This window comes from Delphinus delphis, chromosome 6 (genome assembly GCF_949987515.2).
Source record: "Delphinus delphis chromosome 6, mDelDel1.2, whole genome shotgun sequence".
Lineage (NCBI taxonomy): Eukaryota > Metazoa > Chordata > Mammalia > Artiodactyla > Delphinidae > Delphinus > Delphinus delphis.
The window spans coordinates 104,303,724-104,319,533 of NC_082688.1; the positions used below are offsets into that span (position 1 = coordinate 104,303,724).

The 15,810-nt window shown below is 50.2% G+C and overlaps 1 protein-coding gene across 3 annotated transcripts in view; it reads right to left on the reverse strand.

Moving 5' to 3' along the window:
* The window catches only part of SCARA5 (scavenger receptor class A member 5), a 117,893-nt gene that overhangs the window by 43,141 nt on the left and 58,942 nt on the right, over positions 1 to 15,810 (reverse strand). For all 3 annotated transcript variants that reach the window (XM_060015227.1, XM_060015228.1, XM_060015229.1), the window contains exon 4: positions 6,469 to 7,143. In XM_060015227.1, coding sequence (XP_059871210.1) covers positions 6,469 to 7,143 — 675 coding nt within the window. The remainder of the gene's footprint in view (positions 1 to 6,468; positions 7,144 to 15,810) is intronic.

Genomic DNA, 15,810 nt, shown 5'->3' on the forward strand with positions numbered 1-15,810 from the left:
CTTCAAGGCTGTCATCCAGGTGGTTCCCATGTCATGTGTCTCACTCCTTCCTCACTGCCTCCCTCATTGGCTCCAGTCTCTCTCCAGCCCACTGTTGCTGTCTGATTAATCTCATCAGAATCGAGTGAACTCAGAGCCCTTGGAAGCCCCTCACACCATAATGGGCAGCCCCCTCTGTTGGAGACCCCCTGAAAATCATTCCCAACCTGACCCCTTCTTCTGCAAACTCACAGCCTGATGCTTCTCGACACAAACTCTCTTCCACCTCAGCAAAAACGTTCTCCTCGTGGTATCCCCAAATACTAGCCAAATCTTTTCCTTTCTAAGAGGCCCATCACTCTCATCCCTGAAGCTCACCTTCACACTCACCCCTCCCATCTCTGAGGGCACCAGGGCAGAATCCCCAGGTCTCAGAACTGGAAGGACCCTCAGGCATCACCATGTACAGACTGCTCAGGGGAGCACCAGAGCCTGGTCAGGCCACCCTGTGCCCACACGCCAGCCACGGTCACTCCCCTTGCACTGTGGTCCCCAAGGAGGACAGGCCTATCTAAAGGGCTGGAGCCCCACTCTCTGTGGCCCTGGGCCTCACAGAGCACCTGGCACACAGGAGAGATTTCAAGGAATGATTTCTGGGCAGTCGTGGAAGCTGTTATGGTGTCAGTGGTCCCAGTGGTCCCCAGATGAACATTATTTTAAATTTTTATTAAAGCATAGTTGATTTACAATGTTGTGTTAATTTCTTCTGTACAGCAAAGTGACTCACATATATATATATATATATTCTTTTTCATATATGGCTTATCACAGGATATTGAATATAGTTCACTGTGTTATACAGTAGAACCTTGTTGTTTATCCATCCTAAATACAATAGTTTGCCTCTGCTAATGCCAAACTCCATCCCTCCACATCCCCCTCTTGGCAACCACAAGTGTGTTCTCTACAACTGTGAGTCTGGTTTTGTTTCATAGATACGTTGATTTGTACCATATTTCAGATTCCACATATAAGCGATATCTTATGGTATTTGTCTTTCTCTGTCTGACTTCCTTCACTTAGTATGATCATCTCTGGGTCCATCCATGTTGCTGCAAATGGCATCATTTCATCTTTTTGATGACTGAGTAATATTCGGATGAGCTTTTAAGCTTCTCAGCTTACGCTATCATGTCTCACCTTTTCTATCACTGGAGCAGGCCAGGGCAGAGGTGGGCTGGGACAAGGTGAGCAGAGTCCACTTCTCCTCAATCGTGGAAACAGTCCAGAGCCCCTCCACTGGGCTTCCGGTCCTGGGTGCCAGCCCCTCTCTCCCGCCACCTCCCACAGGGGGCACTGGGAGTGAGAGGAGGTGGGGAGGGAACCTCCTAGCCCTGGGCCCGGGTCCCCCTCAGAGCCTGTCCACTGGTCTAGCCCACCCCCCATGCCGCCCCCAGCACAGCTCTGCCCTCGCTGGGCTGCCGTGAGCCGCTCCAGCTGGAAGCACCTCCGGCACAGAACAAAGGATTTGGGACTGAGCGTTTGGGAGAAACACCAGGATTCTTCTGGGGACCAGCCAATGGGGAGGGAAAAGCAATCCATTCTCCCTTCCCGGATCCTGGAATGAGAGACGGGGTGGGGGACTCGTGTGCTGGAATCTAGACAGTGCCCTGCCAAGAACAAATGATCATGACGGCTGATGCCTCGGGCCCGAAGCCAGCAGAACGGTGACCAAGCTCGTAATGTAAACACCACTGCAGAACCACGCTAGTCCTGGGGCGGCTGCCAGAGGTCGGCTCCCTGCTTCCATTGCCCTGATGTCACTGGGGCTCTGCATTCTCAGTGCTGTGACGTTTACAGTATCAAGAGCTCTCTCACTTCATTTCATGCATCCTCTCTGGGACCCTGAGCGTGTGCATGGGGCCGTGGCCCAGCCTGCAGAGCCAGCTTTCTTCTGAGCCTCAGGCAGAGGGCCGGTGGGCAAGGCTGGGGGCAACTGCTAATTTCTACAGCAGGCGTTCCATTCCCCTCCCAGCAGAGCCCCCTGCAGCCTGCCTTGGGGTTGGGGAGGGCGCCACCAGTCCACGCTTCCTAGTCCGTGGTGGGATAGAAACACCTCCGTTCACAGAGACGCCCACCACCTTCAGGGATGCACATCCCTGTGCACCAGAGACCAGGGCCCACCATTCTAGCCTGGAACACAAGACCCCATTCCCATTATGAACATTTGTTGAGTGGGACGCTCTGCTCTACTAGATGGTGTTTTTTCTCAAAACAGCAGCCCACAGGTAAGTCTGCTTTGTCAATTTGCTCTCATGAATTAAGATGAATCTTCTAGCCCAGCCGAGGCACTGGCTGGGGATTTGATGTAGGCAAGTCATTTCCCCTCTCTGAGACTCAAGGGCCTCAACTACAAAATGAGGGCAGTGGACTAGGTGATTTCAGAGTCCTAGTGTCACTCTAACCTTCTGTGAATCTATAAACACCCATGTAGCGAACTGAGCCGCCTGCCTGTGGCTGGGGAGTCTTGCCTTCAGGCCTTTGCTCACACACTGCCCCCTCCTGGGATGCCTCCCCTGTCTGATCATCTAAGTTCTCTGCTTCTTCCAGAGCCACAGAGAGATTTCAACAGACTTGATAAATGCTGAAAGTCCAAAGCAGAAAACAGAAAGCCCCACTGTGAATGTACACAAAAGACAAACCGAGAGACAAAGCTCATAGAAAACTGTGTAACGAAGTGAGAGAATGAAACCATTTGGGGTCAAGCTCAAGAATAACAAACAAGCTCATATATGAAAAATATACGTAGTTGGGGTATTTGTGGATTCTGAGCCAGGAAAGGGCAAAGTGCGTGCGTGTGTGTGTGTTTAAAGACTAAGAGAGGAACTGCACAAAACTAGCAAAGAAAGGCCACTCAGACAGCAGTGTAAAAATGCAGGAAATCTTCTCTGGTAAAACATCCCTTATCTAAAAGCCAGGGTAGAGTTCTGTGCTGTTGCAGTTGAATGGTAATTACATTCAGATATACCCAACAGAACTCTCTTTAATCATACCAGTTGGGTCCCTAACAACCATGGGAGAGGGAGGTGGGAAGGGGAGACACCAGCCACAGTGGTGGTCCTGGGAGATAGAGGGGCCGAATGGTGTTCATCTCTGAAGAGCCAGCAACCCATCAATAATGCCAAGCTTGAAGACTGGAAGGCAGGTCTGGGCAGAACCGAGATGAAACTTCAGTTCAAAGGAACCAAGTGTGAAACTTCATTTCAGAACCAAAGAAAGACCGCTTAGAGGATTCCACCGGAAGAACCATGGCAAATGCATGACCCAGAGCCGCTTCAGCGCGAGCCAAGGAGAGGGACTCAGAAATTAAAGAATCAGGATGCGAAATGTTCGGTGAGGCCAAAGAGGCTGCAACCAGCAGGAAGCCTGGTGATGTCTGTTGACCGGAAGAAGGAAGGGGGAACGCCTGGTAGGGCCTACCCCCCAAACACGGGAACAGACCTGAGGGACCACGCTCCCTTCTCACTTCATGGCTGCTAGCTGGTCTCTCTCCACCCCAGAAAGCACCACGGTCAGTGAAAAAACATGGTTTCTGAGCCAGAAAGACCCACTTTAAATCTTGGCTTTGTCACTTGCCCATTGTGTAACAAACACTGGGAAAGTTATTCGAGTTTCTCAGCTACAAAATGGGTTCAATAATATCTTTTTTTGCAGGATGTGAGGATGAGCCGTCTTTAATGTCTACTTAGAGAATAAATGTCGACAAAATGTCTGGCTCGTGGTAGGTTCTGATTCGGTGTCGCTGCTATTATTAAGTACTGAACAGACTGGGGAGGTCAAGGAAATGAAAAGATGGGAAAAGCTAAGACCCCAGGGGTGTGGATTTGGAAGAAGACATGCTACCGCCTGCTCTCCTTTGACTTCTGAGACATGAAACCAAAGTGACCCAGGACAAGAAAACTGATCCAATGATGGCACGGGTTCAAAAGATGTAACAGCTGTTCCACAAACATTCCTCGAGTTCCAGCCACATGTATCACGCTGTTAGGTGCTGGGGGACACAGGGGTGGACAGCTGAGGGTGACTGGCTGTGACAGATTGAGCACTGGCGTTGAGTTGCAAGTCATGGGCTGGTGACTGAAGGGCACATTTAAAACGGGTGAATCCGACGGCATGTAAATTACACCTTATTAAATCTGCTGCCTACAAAAGCCCTGGGTTGGCTCATTTCTAATTGTGTGTCCTGGAGTAAAGCCTGGTATTTTCTCCTGCAGCCTCAGCTGCTTTTCTGCAGGAATCCTCCCCGCTCTCCATAGTGAAACCTGCCTTCAACCAAGCTCGTAGCTGGTGATGGGGACACACTTTAAAACAAAATAATGTTCTATTATTATTAACTGGATCTGGAAAGTACCATGCAAATATAAGTGTCCATCATGACTACCTTCTGCTCTGATAAATACAGAATCCCAGAGAAGAGAGACTTCGGTGAACTAGAGAGGCCAGCGGGTTCCTGGAGGAGGTGGGTTTGACTGAGATGGGAAGGATCAGTGGAATTTGGATCACGAGGAGGAAGAAGGAGGTTGTGCAGTGGAAGGAGCCGCTGGAGTAAAGCTAAGGCAGTGGGAAAGGTGGGCTGTGTCTCTGGGGCAGGGATAAGACGTGTCCCACTGGACTGGATGCCTCACATAAGGCAGGGGATGCAGGATGGCCGTCTGTGGACCATGTATGACCCACAGATAAGTTGTATTTGGCCCACAGAGTTAAACAATTAAAAATTTCTAGAGAGTTAAACAATTAAACAGAGTTAAACAATTAAAAATTTCTAGAACATTCCATGTTTCCAGTTTCTCCGGAAAAAATGCAAAGACCTTATCAATGCCAGGCCAAAACGGGCTGGACCTGCCATAGCCCCTACTACTCCCCTGACACCAAAGTCATTTTAGGCATTGACATTGCTCAACTGCAGACAGTTCTGTTTGTAACCCCTGGTACAGGGGACCAGTTAGAGGAGAAGGCAGGAAAGACAGGCTGGGGCCAGGGATGTGATGGAAGGCACATCAGCTCTGGGATCAGAAGAGCTAGGGTTCAAGTCCTGGCCCCATCGCCTCCTAGCCTGCAACTGTGGGCAGCTTTCTGAATCTCAGCACATTCATGGTTGTTTTCAAAAGACACCCTGTGAGATACACTTGGCGCCGCCGTACCTGACATAGTTGGTGTTCAAAATGGTATTAGCATTGTCTACTGTCAGCCTGAGGAGTTTTTGGTGAACCCCGCAGACCTGGGTTCTGAGCAGGGGCTCATGCAGGAAGAGTACCTTTCATGAACACTCTGACAGTGACATGCAGGGCAGACAGCAGCGGGAAGGAACGGGGGAGAGGGGAGCGGGGGAGTGGTCAGTCAGGGGTGCCAGAGAGGAAGGTTGGCTGTAAAAGTGCTGATGTTGGTGGACCCCGAGCGAGAGTCCGAATGGAGGCCCGTGCATTTTTGCCATTATATTCAAGAGTGATAAATGAAGCCAACACATTGTTAAAGAAAATAAAACATGTTCTTCTACCTGGATGAATATAGCTTTATAACAGCCTGGAAGGCCAGGTTCAAATTTGGAATTGTCCAACTTTTTGTAGCTCCACCATGTGTACGGTCAGGCCACCCAAGATGGCTGTTCTCTTGCTCTCTGAACATCCCCTGCCCAACGAGTGTCTGCTTCACCTACACCCTAATCACGTGACTCATCTTCCTCCATACTTGCCTCCGCCCCAGCTAGTGACTGTTCTTATCAAAGGGGCCTTGAGGGGCGTGACCCTCTGCTAGTTTCCCTGGTAACCGATGAGCCCACCTGACATCAATTCCCAACTGGCAATCTCCCCTTCCCCCCGCCCCACAGAGAAGACTGCCGCCTTGTCCTGCCCGCCTATCGGACGCACACGGTGGGGTGTCACTCCAGGACCTTGCTTCAGACGTGTAAACTCCCCAATCCATTAAACCACTCATGTCTCTGTTGCTGACTCCAGGCTCTTTCTTCTGTCTTAAAGCTGGGCAAGTGCAGGCCTTGTAGGCCTGCGGGGCGCAGCCCAACATCATGGAACACCATGCAAGGACCAGGACACTGCGGGGGCGCCTCTCTGTCTGGCCTGAGCCCCAGCTTTCCTCCCCAGCCCCAAACTCTTGGAGGCTCCGGCTGGCACATCCAAGCTCTGACCACCCAGGTCCCCAGGAGCCATCTTGGCCATTCTCATGCCTAGGGGTGCAGACAGAGTGCACTGTCTGGGGCCGGGGGCAGCAGGGAGGAGGTTTATCCCGTGCGGGCCTGGAAATGGGTACAGTCCGTTTGGGCAGAACACTCCAGGGTCCTGGAGCGCAAGACTTCATGAAGGGGGAGCGGGTTCGGGGAGGGAGGGGGACTCCCGGACCTTGGGGAGGCAGGTGCGGGAAGAAGGCCTGAGCAGGAGGGCGCAAGCAGCCCCCAGGGTCCCGGGCGGTCGGCTGTACCTTTGGCCAGGGAGATGTTGCGCAGCGCGATGGAATGCTCCCAGTCCTTGAGGCGCAGGTCCTCGGTGACGCTGTTGAGCACGGCCAGCTCCTGCTTGAGCTGCAGCTCCAGGCTCCGGTGCACGAGGCGCATGCGGCGCGCGTCCTCGCTGGCGTTGCTCACCAGCACCTGCAGGTCCCGCAGCCGCGTGCCCTGCAGGGCCACGTCGTAGGACAGGCTGAGGTTGAGGCCGCGCAGGGCGCCGCCCACGTCGGCCAGCTCGTCGCCCAGGGCGCCCACCCGGCGCGCCAGCCCGTCCAGCAGGCCGGCGTGGCGCCGCAGCAGCAGCTGGCTGCGGTTGCTCTCCACCTGCAGTTGGTAGAGCTCCAGCTGCGCCGCGTCGCTCTGCTGGGCCGTGCGGTCGCGCAGCAGAGCCACCGCCTGCTCGCTCTGCGTCGCCTGCGCCTGGAGTCCCCACAGCGCCCCCTCCAGCCGCTGCACCGCGCCCGCCAGTGCCAGCAGCGAGTCCGACTGGTTCTGCAGCGCGTCCTGCGCCTTCCACACCTGCTCGCTCAGCTCGGCCTGCAGCGGAGCCTGCAGCAGCCGCAGCTGCAAGTCCCGGAAGCTCTCGTTCAGCCGGTTCACGTTCCGAGTCAGCGCCTTCAGGTCGTCCGGTGAGCTCCGGGGCCTGGACACTGCGGAGGAGGAGGAGGGGTGGGGTGGGGGGGGGGCGAGGTGAGGCGGCTGCGGAGGCCCCCGGGGCCCAAGAGGCAGGCCCGGACAGAGCCCGGCAGGCCGGAGGTGCTCAATAAACGACAGATGAAGGGAAATCAGACGTGGCCATGGCTGAGCGCCTCAATACATCCCCGGCACTGTGCTCAGCCAGTGGTCCCCAAACGTGTTTGCCCATGAGAATCACCTGGCCAGGCATCCCACCTGTCGAAATTGTGATTGGATGGGTCTGGGAGGTGACCCGGGCTTTGGAATTTTAAAAAGAGCCCGAGATAATTCTAAGGTGCGGATGAGTTGGGAACGGGGGACTCATTATGGATGAGGTTGATCCATAAGACATTGTCTTTTTTTTTTTTTTTTTTTTTTGCGGTACGCGGGCCTCTCACTGTTGTGGCCTCTCCCGTTGCGGAGCACCGGCTCCGGACGCGCAGGCTCAACGGCCATGGCTCACGGGCCCAGCCGCTCCGCGGCATGTGGGATCTTCCCGGACCGGGGCACGAACCCGTGTCCCCTGCATCGGCAGGCGGACTCTCAACCACTGCGCCACCAGGGAAGCCCCGACATTGTCTTTTTTATATTTTGGAAATGATCAGACATCAGCGGTTCCACGTGGCTCACCCTACAGTATTGTGTGTCATCCTTTCCATTTTAGGAGAGAGGTACCCTTATTTATCCCCTTTTAGGGCAAGAGCTGTTAAAGTTGCCCCAGGCAGAACAGCAAGTAAGAGGTGGAGCCAGGATTCCAACCCAGAGGGCTTGCTTGCTCCGGAACCCGGATGCCTCCCTCCAAGTCTGCTAGGGAACTGCCTGAAGGGACCGCGGCAGCAGCAGACTCGGCCAGGCTCTGGGCGACACTGGTAATTCCCACTCCTGAATTCAGGGTCCCATTCCCTCTGGGTGGGTGGAGATGCTCTTACATCCATACCCTCCCTTCTCTGCCTCTGACTTCTAAATCTCCTATTTCCCTCCTCAGGCAAACAACCCATCTCAGTGATCTCCCACCCTTTCCTCTTGGCGAGGTTTCCTTTTCTTGGTTATAAGAAAAGCTATTTCACAATACGAAGGGGAGGGGTGTGCATCTTAATCATTATAAGCTAGCATCCGGTGTCTCCTGGAAGCTCACGGACTGCACTCAGGTACACTACAAACCCTGGTGCATCCTGGGATGTCTAGGGATGTCTAGGGATGCTTGTTTGTTTGCTGTGCTCTGCTCTGCAAATCAGAGAAATGGAAACTACTAGTGGGGGGTGGGGGGCAGGGTAGGAGATGGGGGCAAATGAGGCACAGAGGGAGTTGTGCCTTGGGAATCTTGGAATGGAGCCGAGCCGGGGAATTTGGAACACAGCTTGTTCAAGCAATGAGAGGATTTGGAAGGGGAAGGTAGTTTGGGAGGGTGCCGGGACTGATGCTTCCGGAAGTGCACAGCATAGATGGTGGCCACTCTGGAGGAGATAAGTCATTTCAGATTAGATTCAGAGGCTCACAGTGGTAGCTGGGCATTGGAACCCCACTTCAAATTCTCCCTCGAGACTTCCCTGGTGGTCCAGTGCTTCCACTGCAGGGGGCAAGGGTTCGATTCCTGGTAGGGGAACTAAGATCCCACATGCTGCACGGTATGGCCAAAAAAAAAAAAAAAAAACCGAAAACCAAACAACAACAACAACAAAAAAACAAATTCTCCCTCACTCAGCCCTTTAATCTCCAAGAAAAGCATATGCCCAGCCTCTGCATATACCCATCTCTCCACCTTCAGTTAGTTCTAACTGTTCAAATGTTCTACATTCCGTCCAGACTTGAAAGTTGCCTCCCTGTAATTTCTATCCACTGATCCTGCCCTCTGAGATCACATAAAGCAAGTGAATGTTTTTTTTTTCCCACAAGACAGGTCTTCAGCATCTCAAAGACGGTTATCACATCCCTGCTACGTAACAATGTTTCTGGTTTAAATCTGTAGTTCTTTCATCTGCTGTCTCACAACAAGCTTCTAAGCCTCCCTGTATCCTGGCTAACCTCTTTTGCACATACTCAGTGTGTCAACATCCCCTTACAGGGTGCGGCTTGATCCAAATTTGATTTTTCCATGATGTGGAAAGACTGGGCAAAGTATGGGAGAAGGATCGTCAACTTCATTCTGGGCATAAGACTCTCTAATACGGCCCAAAGTGGGTCTTTCAGACTTTCATCATAGAAGTTAGGTCTATGCAGTCATCTGTAAAAAGTTTCCCCAATTTACAGATAAAAAGACTGAGTCCGGGAGACTATTCGTGATCTGCCTAATGGCATGCTTCCTGACTCCTGGTGCAGTGGTTCCCTCCATTACTCCGCTACTCTGGAAAATTACCTAAAGAGTTGTCAATACAAGTAAAGGTTCTGGGGAAATGAATCCATGAACCAGTCACAGCCCAAGTGACCACAGGAACTGTCTACCTAAGAAATCATTGCAGTCCAGGATTAGATCATGTGTTTGTCCAATATTCGACCCAGATTGCTTGACAAGTATTAGAGAGAGGGCAGTTGGAAAACAGAAAGCCCAGTATTTTAGTGGCAGTCTCTGCTTTTGATGCTGCAAAGTTCAAAGAGATACCGCAGCTTATCAGAAGTAGTAAAACACTGTGAGTTTTGTTAATTCTGGTTTTAAAATTGGGATTGTGAGTGACTAAGAGTAACAGTGCAACTGCTTGATTTAAGACCCCATTAGCTCAGGCCGGCCAGAGGCAATGCCATGAAGGAGGCAATCTCCTTTAAACTCACTCTCTGTCAGCTCCCACCAGCCCACCCCTCCTTCTCTCTTCAGGTGGTCCCCACGCCCAACTGGTGCCCTGTGCCCTTGGAGGCTCCTGGCCTTGCCCATCAGCCCCCTCCTTTCAGAACCTACCAACTTTAAGACCCCTTCTCTCTGTCCAGAAAACTGGACTGAAACCTGCCCGTATGGTAAAGGCTGACAATCAGCTACCCCCTCCAGGAGGGTTCATTTGGGTCTTTGATTATTGTTTTTTGCACAACCAATATTAACATAAATTGAAATAAAAGAAAAAATTCTTCCACCATCCCACAGTCTCCAACAAAGCCCACTGGTTTTCCTTCCATTTCCTTCTTCTAGTTCCATCCATGTGCATACCCAATCTTTACGATTTGATTTCTGGGTTTTTTTAATTGGTGAATGATTATTTTACAAATATTCTCCCATCTGTCATTTATAACTATATTTTTGACGGCTGCCTAAGCGTCTGTCAGGGAGACGTCTTGTAATTTACCCATTCTCAATCATGGAAAAATAAACACAGAAAGGTCCCTCCTTCTTTTGAAATGTTTCCTACCAGTAAATTCCCAGAAGTTGGATTAGTAGAGCCAAAGTTATAGACATTTTTATGACTCTTAAAAATTCCAACCCAATCACAAAAGAAAAAGAATAAAAAACTTCCAGCCAAATCACATCCCCAAAAGTTATACCTATTTATAGGTATATTATAGATTTTTTAAGTGTGCCAGTTTCAGTGAAACCTCAGTGTACTCTTACAATTTTCATATTGTTAATTTCACAGATACAGAACGATACCTTGTTATTTTATGTTAGTACACTTGCATTTAAGAAATGGCTGTTTCAAGGCAATGCATTAGCTCAAAAGAATGTTACAGGCGTTTTAGGTACTCCAGCTAATGAGAACAAAATTATTTTGAGGGGTTAATACTCTTCAGGCATCCAATCATGCCGTGGAAGCCCAGCGCAGCTTCCCCCTTTTGGGATCACTTACCTACCCCAGAAGTGAATTATCTCCTTCCAACAGTCACAGTGTGTTCTTAGCTCACGTTACCCCCACCCCCTCTCATCCGCCATTTAATTCCTTCCAGATGTTCGCTGTCCTCAACAGGGAACAATTCTTCCTTGAGTGTGACTCTCTTAATTCATGTTTATGCAAACAGTTCATTTATCTCTCTGCCTGCTGTATTTACTTTGAATGGGCTTTAACTATGCTTCAACTTTCATACTTTCACAAGGGGAAAATAAGTTATAGAGTAACAATAATAACTGGTATTTCCTGAATCCTGTGTGCCAGCCACTCTTCTAAGTGCTTCTCGTGTTAATACACTTAATTCCATAACAAGCCTATGAGATAAGATCCTCATATTCCAAATGAGGAAACTGAGGCACACAGAGCTTGAGTAACTCGCAAGGTCACACACTGGTTGACGGAGGAGACTGACTTTGGGCTCGGGCAGTTTGGGTCCAGAGTTCCCCTTGCGATACTGCCGAAACGGTGGAAGGCACAGAACAAACTTTTTAACAGAGACACACAAATATGGAATAAACCTTGCAGGTAATGAGTTCCCCGTCATAAACCCAGGCGGGAGTCAGACTGCTTGGCAGGAATCATGGATTCTAATTGGGATTCTGATTCAATATTAATTGCTGAATACTAATGAATGTGTTAATATACACTTTATAATAATATATGAGTAACGTATTAATGTCTGTCTCAGGCCATGCCCTGGGCTAGGTGGTTCGCATAGACACGTCTCCTGCAGCCTTCCTACCCACACCCCAGCCCTGAGATGTCTCCCTGTTCCATAGTTGTCTTCTATATTCATCAAAAAATGATCACATGCTGGTTAAGTCAAGGTGCCCCAGATGTCACTGACCAGAGAGGATGTCTTCCCCCAAAACATCAGGCACACCCACAGTGCCAGCGAGGAAGGGGAAGTATGTGTGAGTTGGGAGGAAGAAAGCTAAGTGTTCTGTTTGCGGTCTGGTCACCTAAACCTTGGGCATTGGTGTTAATAACCCTTTATCTCTGTACAAAATTTCACATCCATTACCTCCCTTAATTTTCACTAGAACTAATCTTGGGAGGTAGGAAGGGCAGGTATTCCTAATCTCATCGAAGGGTGAAAAAAAGAGGCTCAGAGAAGGCAAGAGATGCCAGAAGCATGAAATAAGGATGTGATGGGGTCATCTGTCCCTCAATCCAGTCTTCTGTCTTCCATACCTGCTGCAGGGAAGGTCAGTCCCATACTGAACTCCAAAGTCTACATGGGGAAGCAGGGCAGGAGATGACATTTATTAAGCACCTACTGTATACCAGACTCGGTTCTCGTTTCTTGCTAGAAGTGGCTTCCTTTCCTCTTCCCAGCACACTTGTGAAGTAGGAATTCTGCCTGTGTTCAGATGAGGAAGCGCGAGAAGGTGGCAGAGCATGAAAGGAAGCTCAGGCTGCTAGGACTCTGAAGGCCCTGCTGGCCCCCCCTTACCCCCCAACCCCCTTACATAAAACAGCAGAAGGCATCTGCCTCCCTTTCTACCCAGACCACCTGGGCAGAGGCCCTGCACCGGCCCAAGAAGCAGGAGGGACTTGTTAGAGGCTTGGGGAGGGGGGTGGCATGAAGAAATAGCATCCAAGTTTGATGTAGGCCCTTGGGGAGGCAGATGCTAGAACACTGCCAAGGGCCGTACAATTCTCCTATGGTCCTCCCAAGCCTACAGGCAGACGGTATCACCATTTCACAGATGGAAAATGGAAACTCAAGCGATGAAGTAAGTAACTCAAGGCCATCTGTGAGTAGGAGGTAGACCTGCCTGGCTCTTTCACTGCCCCATGCAGCAGTCCTGCCTTGTCTTCATTTAGGCTGACAGAAGGAAGGCGGGTATCAGAATTCATAGAGCATCACATTAAGGGCAGAGATGGGCAAGGATGGGGCTGAAATGAAACTGCAAGGTAAGCACCTCAATTTAAGCACCAAGAAAAAGACAGGGGCTTTCTTTCAGGAGGTCTGCAACACAGGGTTGTATTTCCTGAGATCTGGAGACATGTGACTTTAATAGAAAACTAATTTAAAAGTGGAGCATAATATTCATTCAGAATTGCATAACGAAGAGGTTATCAGTAGACCTTTAGCACTTAAAGTGATGCACATTTTCACTAGGGCCCCCCTGTTTCCAAGAGGTAGGAGGAAACCAGGGCCAGCCTCGTGGTGTGTGACCAGTGCAGTGACACACGGCGCCGCGTGCAGGAGGGCCCCGTGCTTGGGGCTTACTGCTCTGCAGTCACTCTCTTGAAATTTTGCATAATTTTATCTTCGAATGCGTGTTTTGTAAGTGAAAGGCTGAGGCAGGGGAAATGAAGCAGATTGGGGAGGGAGGGTATTAGGGGACATTCATAAGGACCCAAAGAGGAGGGCAGCAGATTGGTACATTTGGGGTGAGCTTATTGCCTTATTTGTTTTTAAGAACCACATGTCCTCGTTCTTAGCTCAGCAGGATGTCCAGGATAAACATTTATAGTCTGGAGACTGGCTTCTCCTTTGTCTGTGGCCTCACCAGCCCCTGCTCACACAGGAGGGAGCCGGGAGCTTGCAGCTGCAGCTCAGAGCGTCAGGAGGCCCTTTGAGAAGGAAGCCAGACAGACTCTCCGTCTTTGCACAGGTGGTCTGAGTTTTTTGATGCCCGGTCCATCTGAAGACTCATCAACCATTGGCTCCCGGGGCCACAGGCTTTGTCCACATAGGTGTGACCTCCTGAGAGCCTACCTGCAGTGGCCTTTGTCAGTTCAGAGGCTGGTAGGGCTCCCTAAGTAAGCAAGCACAGGTGGCCAATTCTCCGTCTTACAGGCAGGATCCAACAAACAGGCATGAAGGATGCAGACTACCTGCCCCCTGGAACGGTGGGTTGGCTGCAGCCCAGATACCCATCCTTTACACATAGACCCTGACTCTGGCCCATGGATGAGCACAGACTTGGAGCTGGAGGATGTATGGAGTGCAGGCTGACTGGAAGCCAGCGGACAGCCATGGATATCCATATTAGGATGGCCTGGTACAACCTCAGAGGAAGAAAAATCCCACCAACATGTTGATTACTTTCCTCAGAGGTGTGGTTGGCTATTCTGCGCTCCTGGCATAAGCATTCCCTTCGGTGGTCCAAGCAGATGGAGTCTCTGATAATTCACTGTTGATTACTGTGGAAATGGGATCCAAGACAAATTATAACTCAGAAGGCTCCTCGTGGAGAACATATCCCCAGGATTCCCGTTTCGGAGGCTAAAGGATCTGAAATTAATTATTCCCAGCAATGTCAGGAAACCCAGCATTTTGATGGGGCGCATACGTCTAATAGGAAAGAGACCAATTCTTTGTGAATTCATAAATGGAATTAGGGACTTGCTATTTAGACAAACATAGTGCCTAGTGCAGAATCTTGCAACCTGGTAGCTGGTCAGTAAATAGCTATCAGATGAATAAGTGAATGATTGAAAATGGAGAGTGGTAGGAGGCACAGAAGTGCCCACATCTCTTCTTAGAAGAGCTTGGAGGACTTCCCTGGTGGTCCAGTGGTTAAGCTTCTACTGCAGGGGGCACAGGTTCGATCCCACAGGCCATGCAGTGCACCAAAAAAAAAAAAAAAAAAAAAAAAGCCTGGACCAGTGGAGGAGACGGGGGCAGCCCTTGGGCCCAGCCTCGCTCTCTCTTAGCCCACCTTTTACTCTGGCCAGGGCTACAATGACCAACTTCAGGTGGGTGTAACCCGGCAACACCCTACTTCATCCACACCTCCGATCTCTAGCTGTCTGCCCCCAGGGCTTCTGTGACTTCTCAGAATCACGGCAGCCACCTGGACCTCATCCATGCATGGCCTTGCCACTCAGGGTAATCCTGACCTACGCAGGAAGCAGCTGGCGGATAAACACTCCTCACAGACAGACAAGTCTGCAGCTTTGACTACATAGCCCCTTGCAAGGTCCTGGAAGGACTGAGCTCTAGCCGCCACAGCAGAGACCGGCTCAAGAATACATCCTTCTAATTGTTTTCCCTCCTTTCTGATCCCTCCGGTCCCCAACTCCTGCTTCCCAGGATCACTTTTCACAATAAACTACCAAGCCTGTGTCTCTGGCTCTGATTTCCAAAGAAATTCCAGGCTAAGGCAAGAAGCATCCCTTCTTCCCTAAGCATAAAGAGGCCAGCTGTCTTCCCATCTCCCTTTTTGCAGATTCCCTGTTCACATCCTGATTCCCTGTTGTCCTAAGAGCTCACAAAGAAGTTTGAATTGGGGATATTCCTTTGTTTGTTCAGGCATTAAGTCATTCAATACATGTCTGTGAGGTACCAACTCACTGTATGGGTTTGGGCAGCAGTAAATACACAGAAGTCTAAAATGTAAGCTTTCCTATCAGGAAATTTATCATTTACTTAGGGAGAAAAGTACACACAAAAGGAACCTGTTTTAAAAGTCTTCTAATGTGTTTCCAAATGTTCTTTGGGAAAAGAAAACCCAAACCCAATATTAAGATTATCTGAAGAAGCTGAATGCAATGAGTGGAATGAGTGAACTTTCTTTAGTAGTCTGGAGTGGCTTCTCATCAGATCCTCTGCCAGCGGTGCAGAGTGAATTGCAAAGAACAGGACCTGGAGAAGGTGTGGAAATGTAGTAGGAGGCTGTGGTCCTGGTGGCAGAGGAGGGCCTTGGAGCAGGGCCATGCCTGTTACGACAGAGAAGAGGGACATAAGAGACACGATAGAGAAGTAACATTGTTAGGACTCAGTGGCCTCTTGGAACTGGAGGTTGAAGAATAGGAAGGCTGTAGTACTGTTGAATGATATGGTATCAGCCTGGAGGAATCAAAATGCTATTTTGTGGGGGG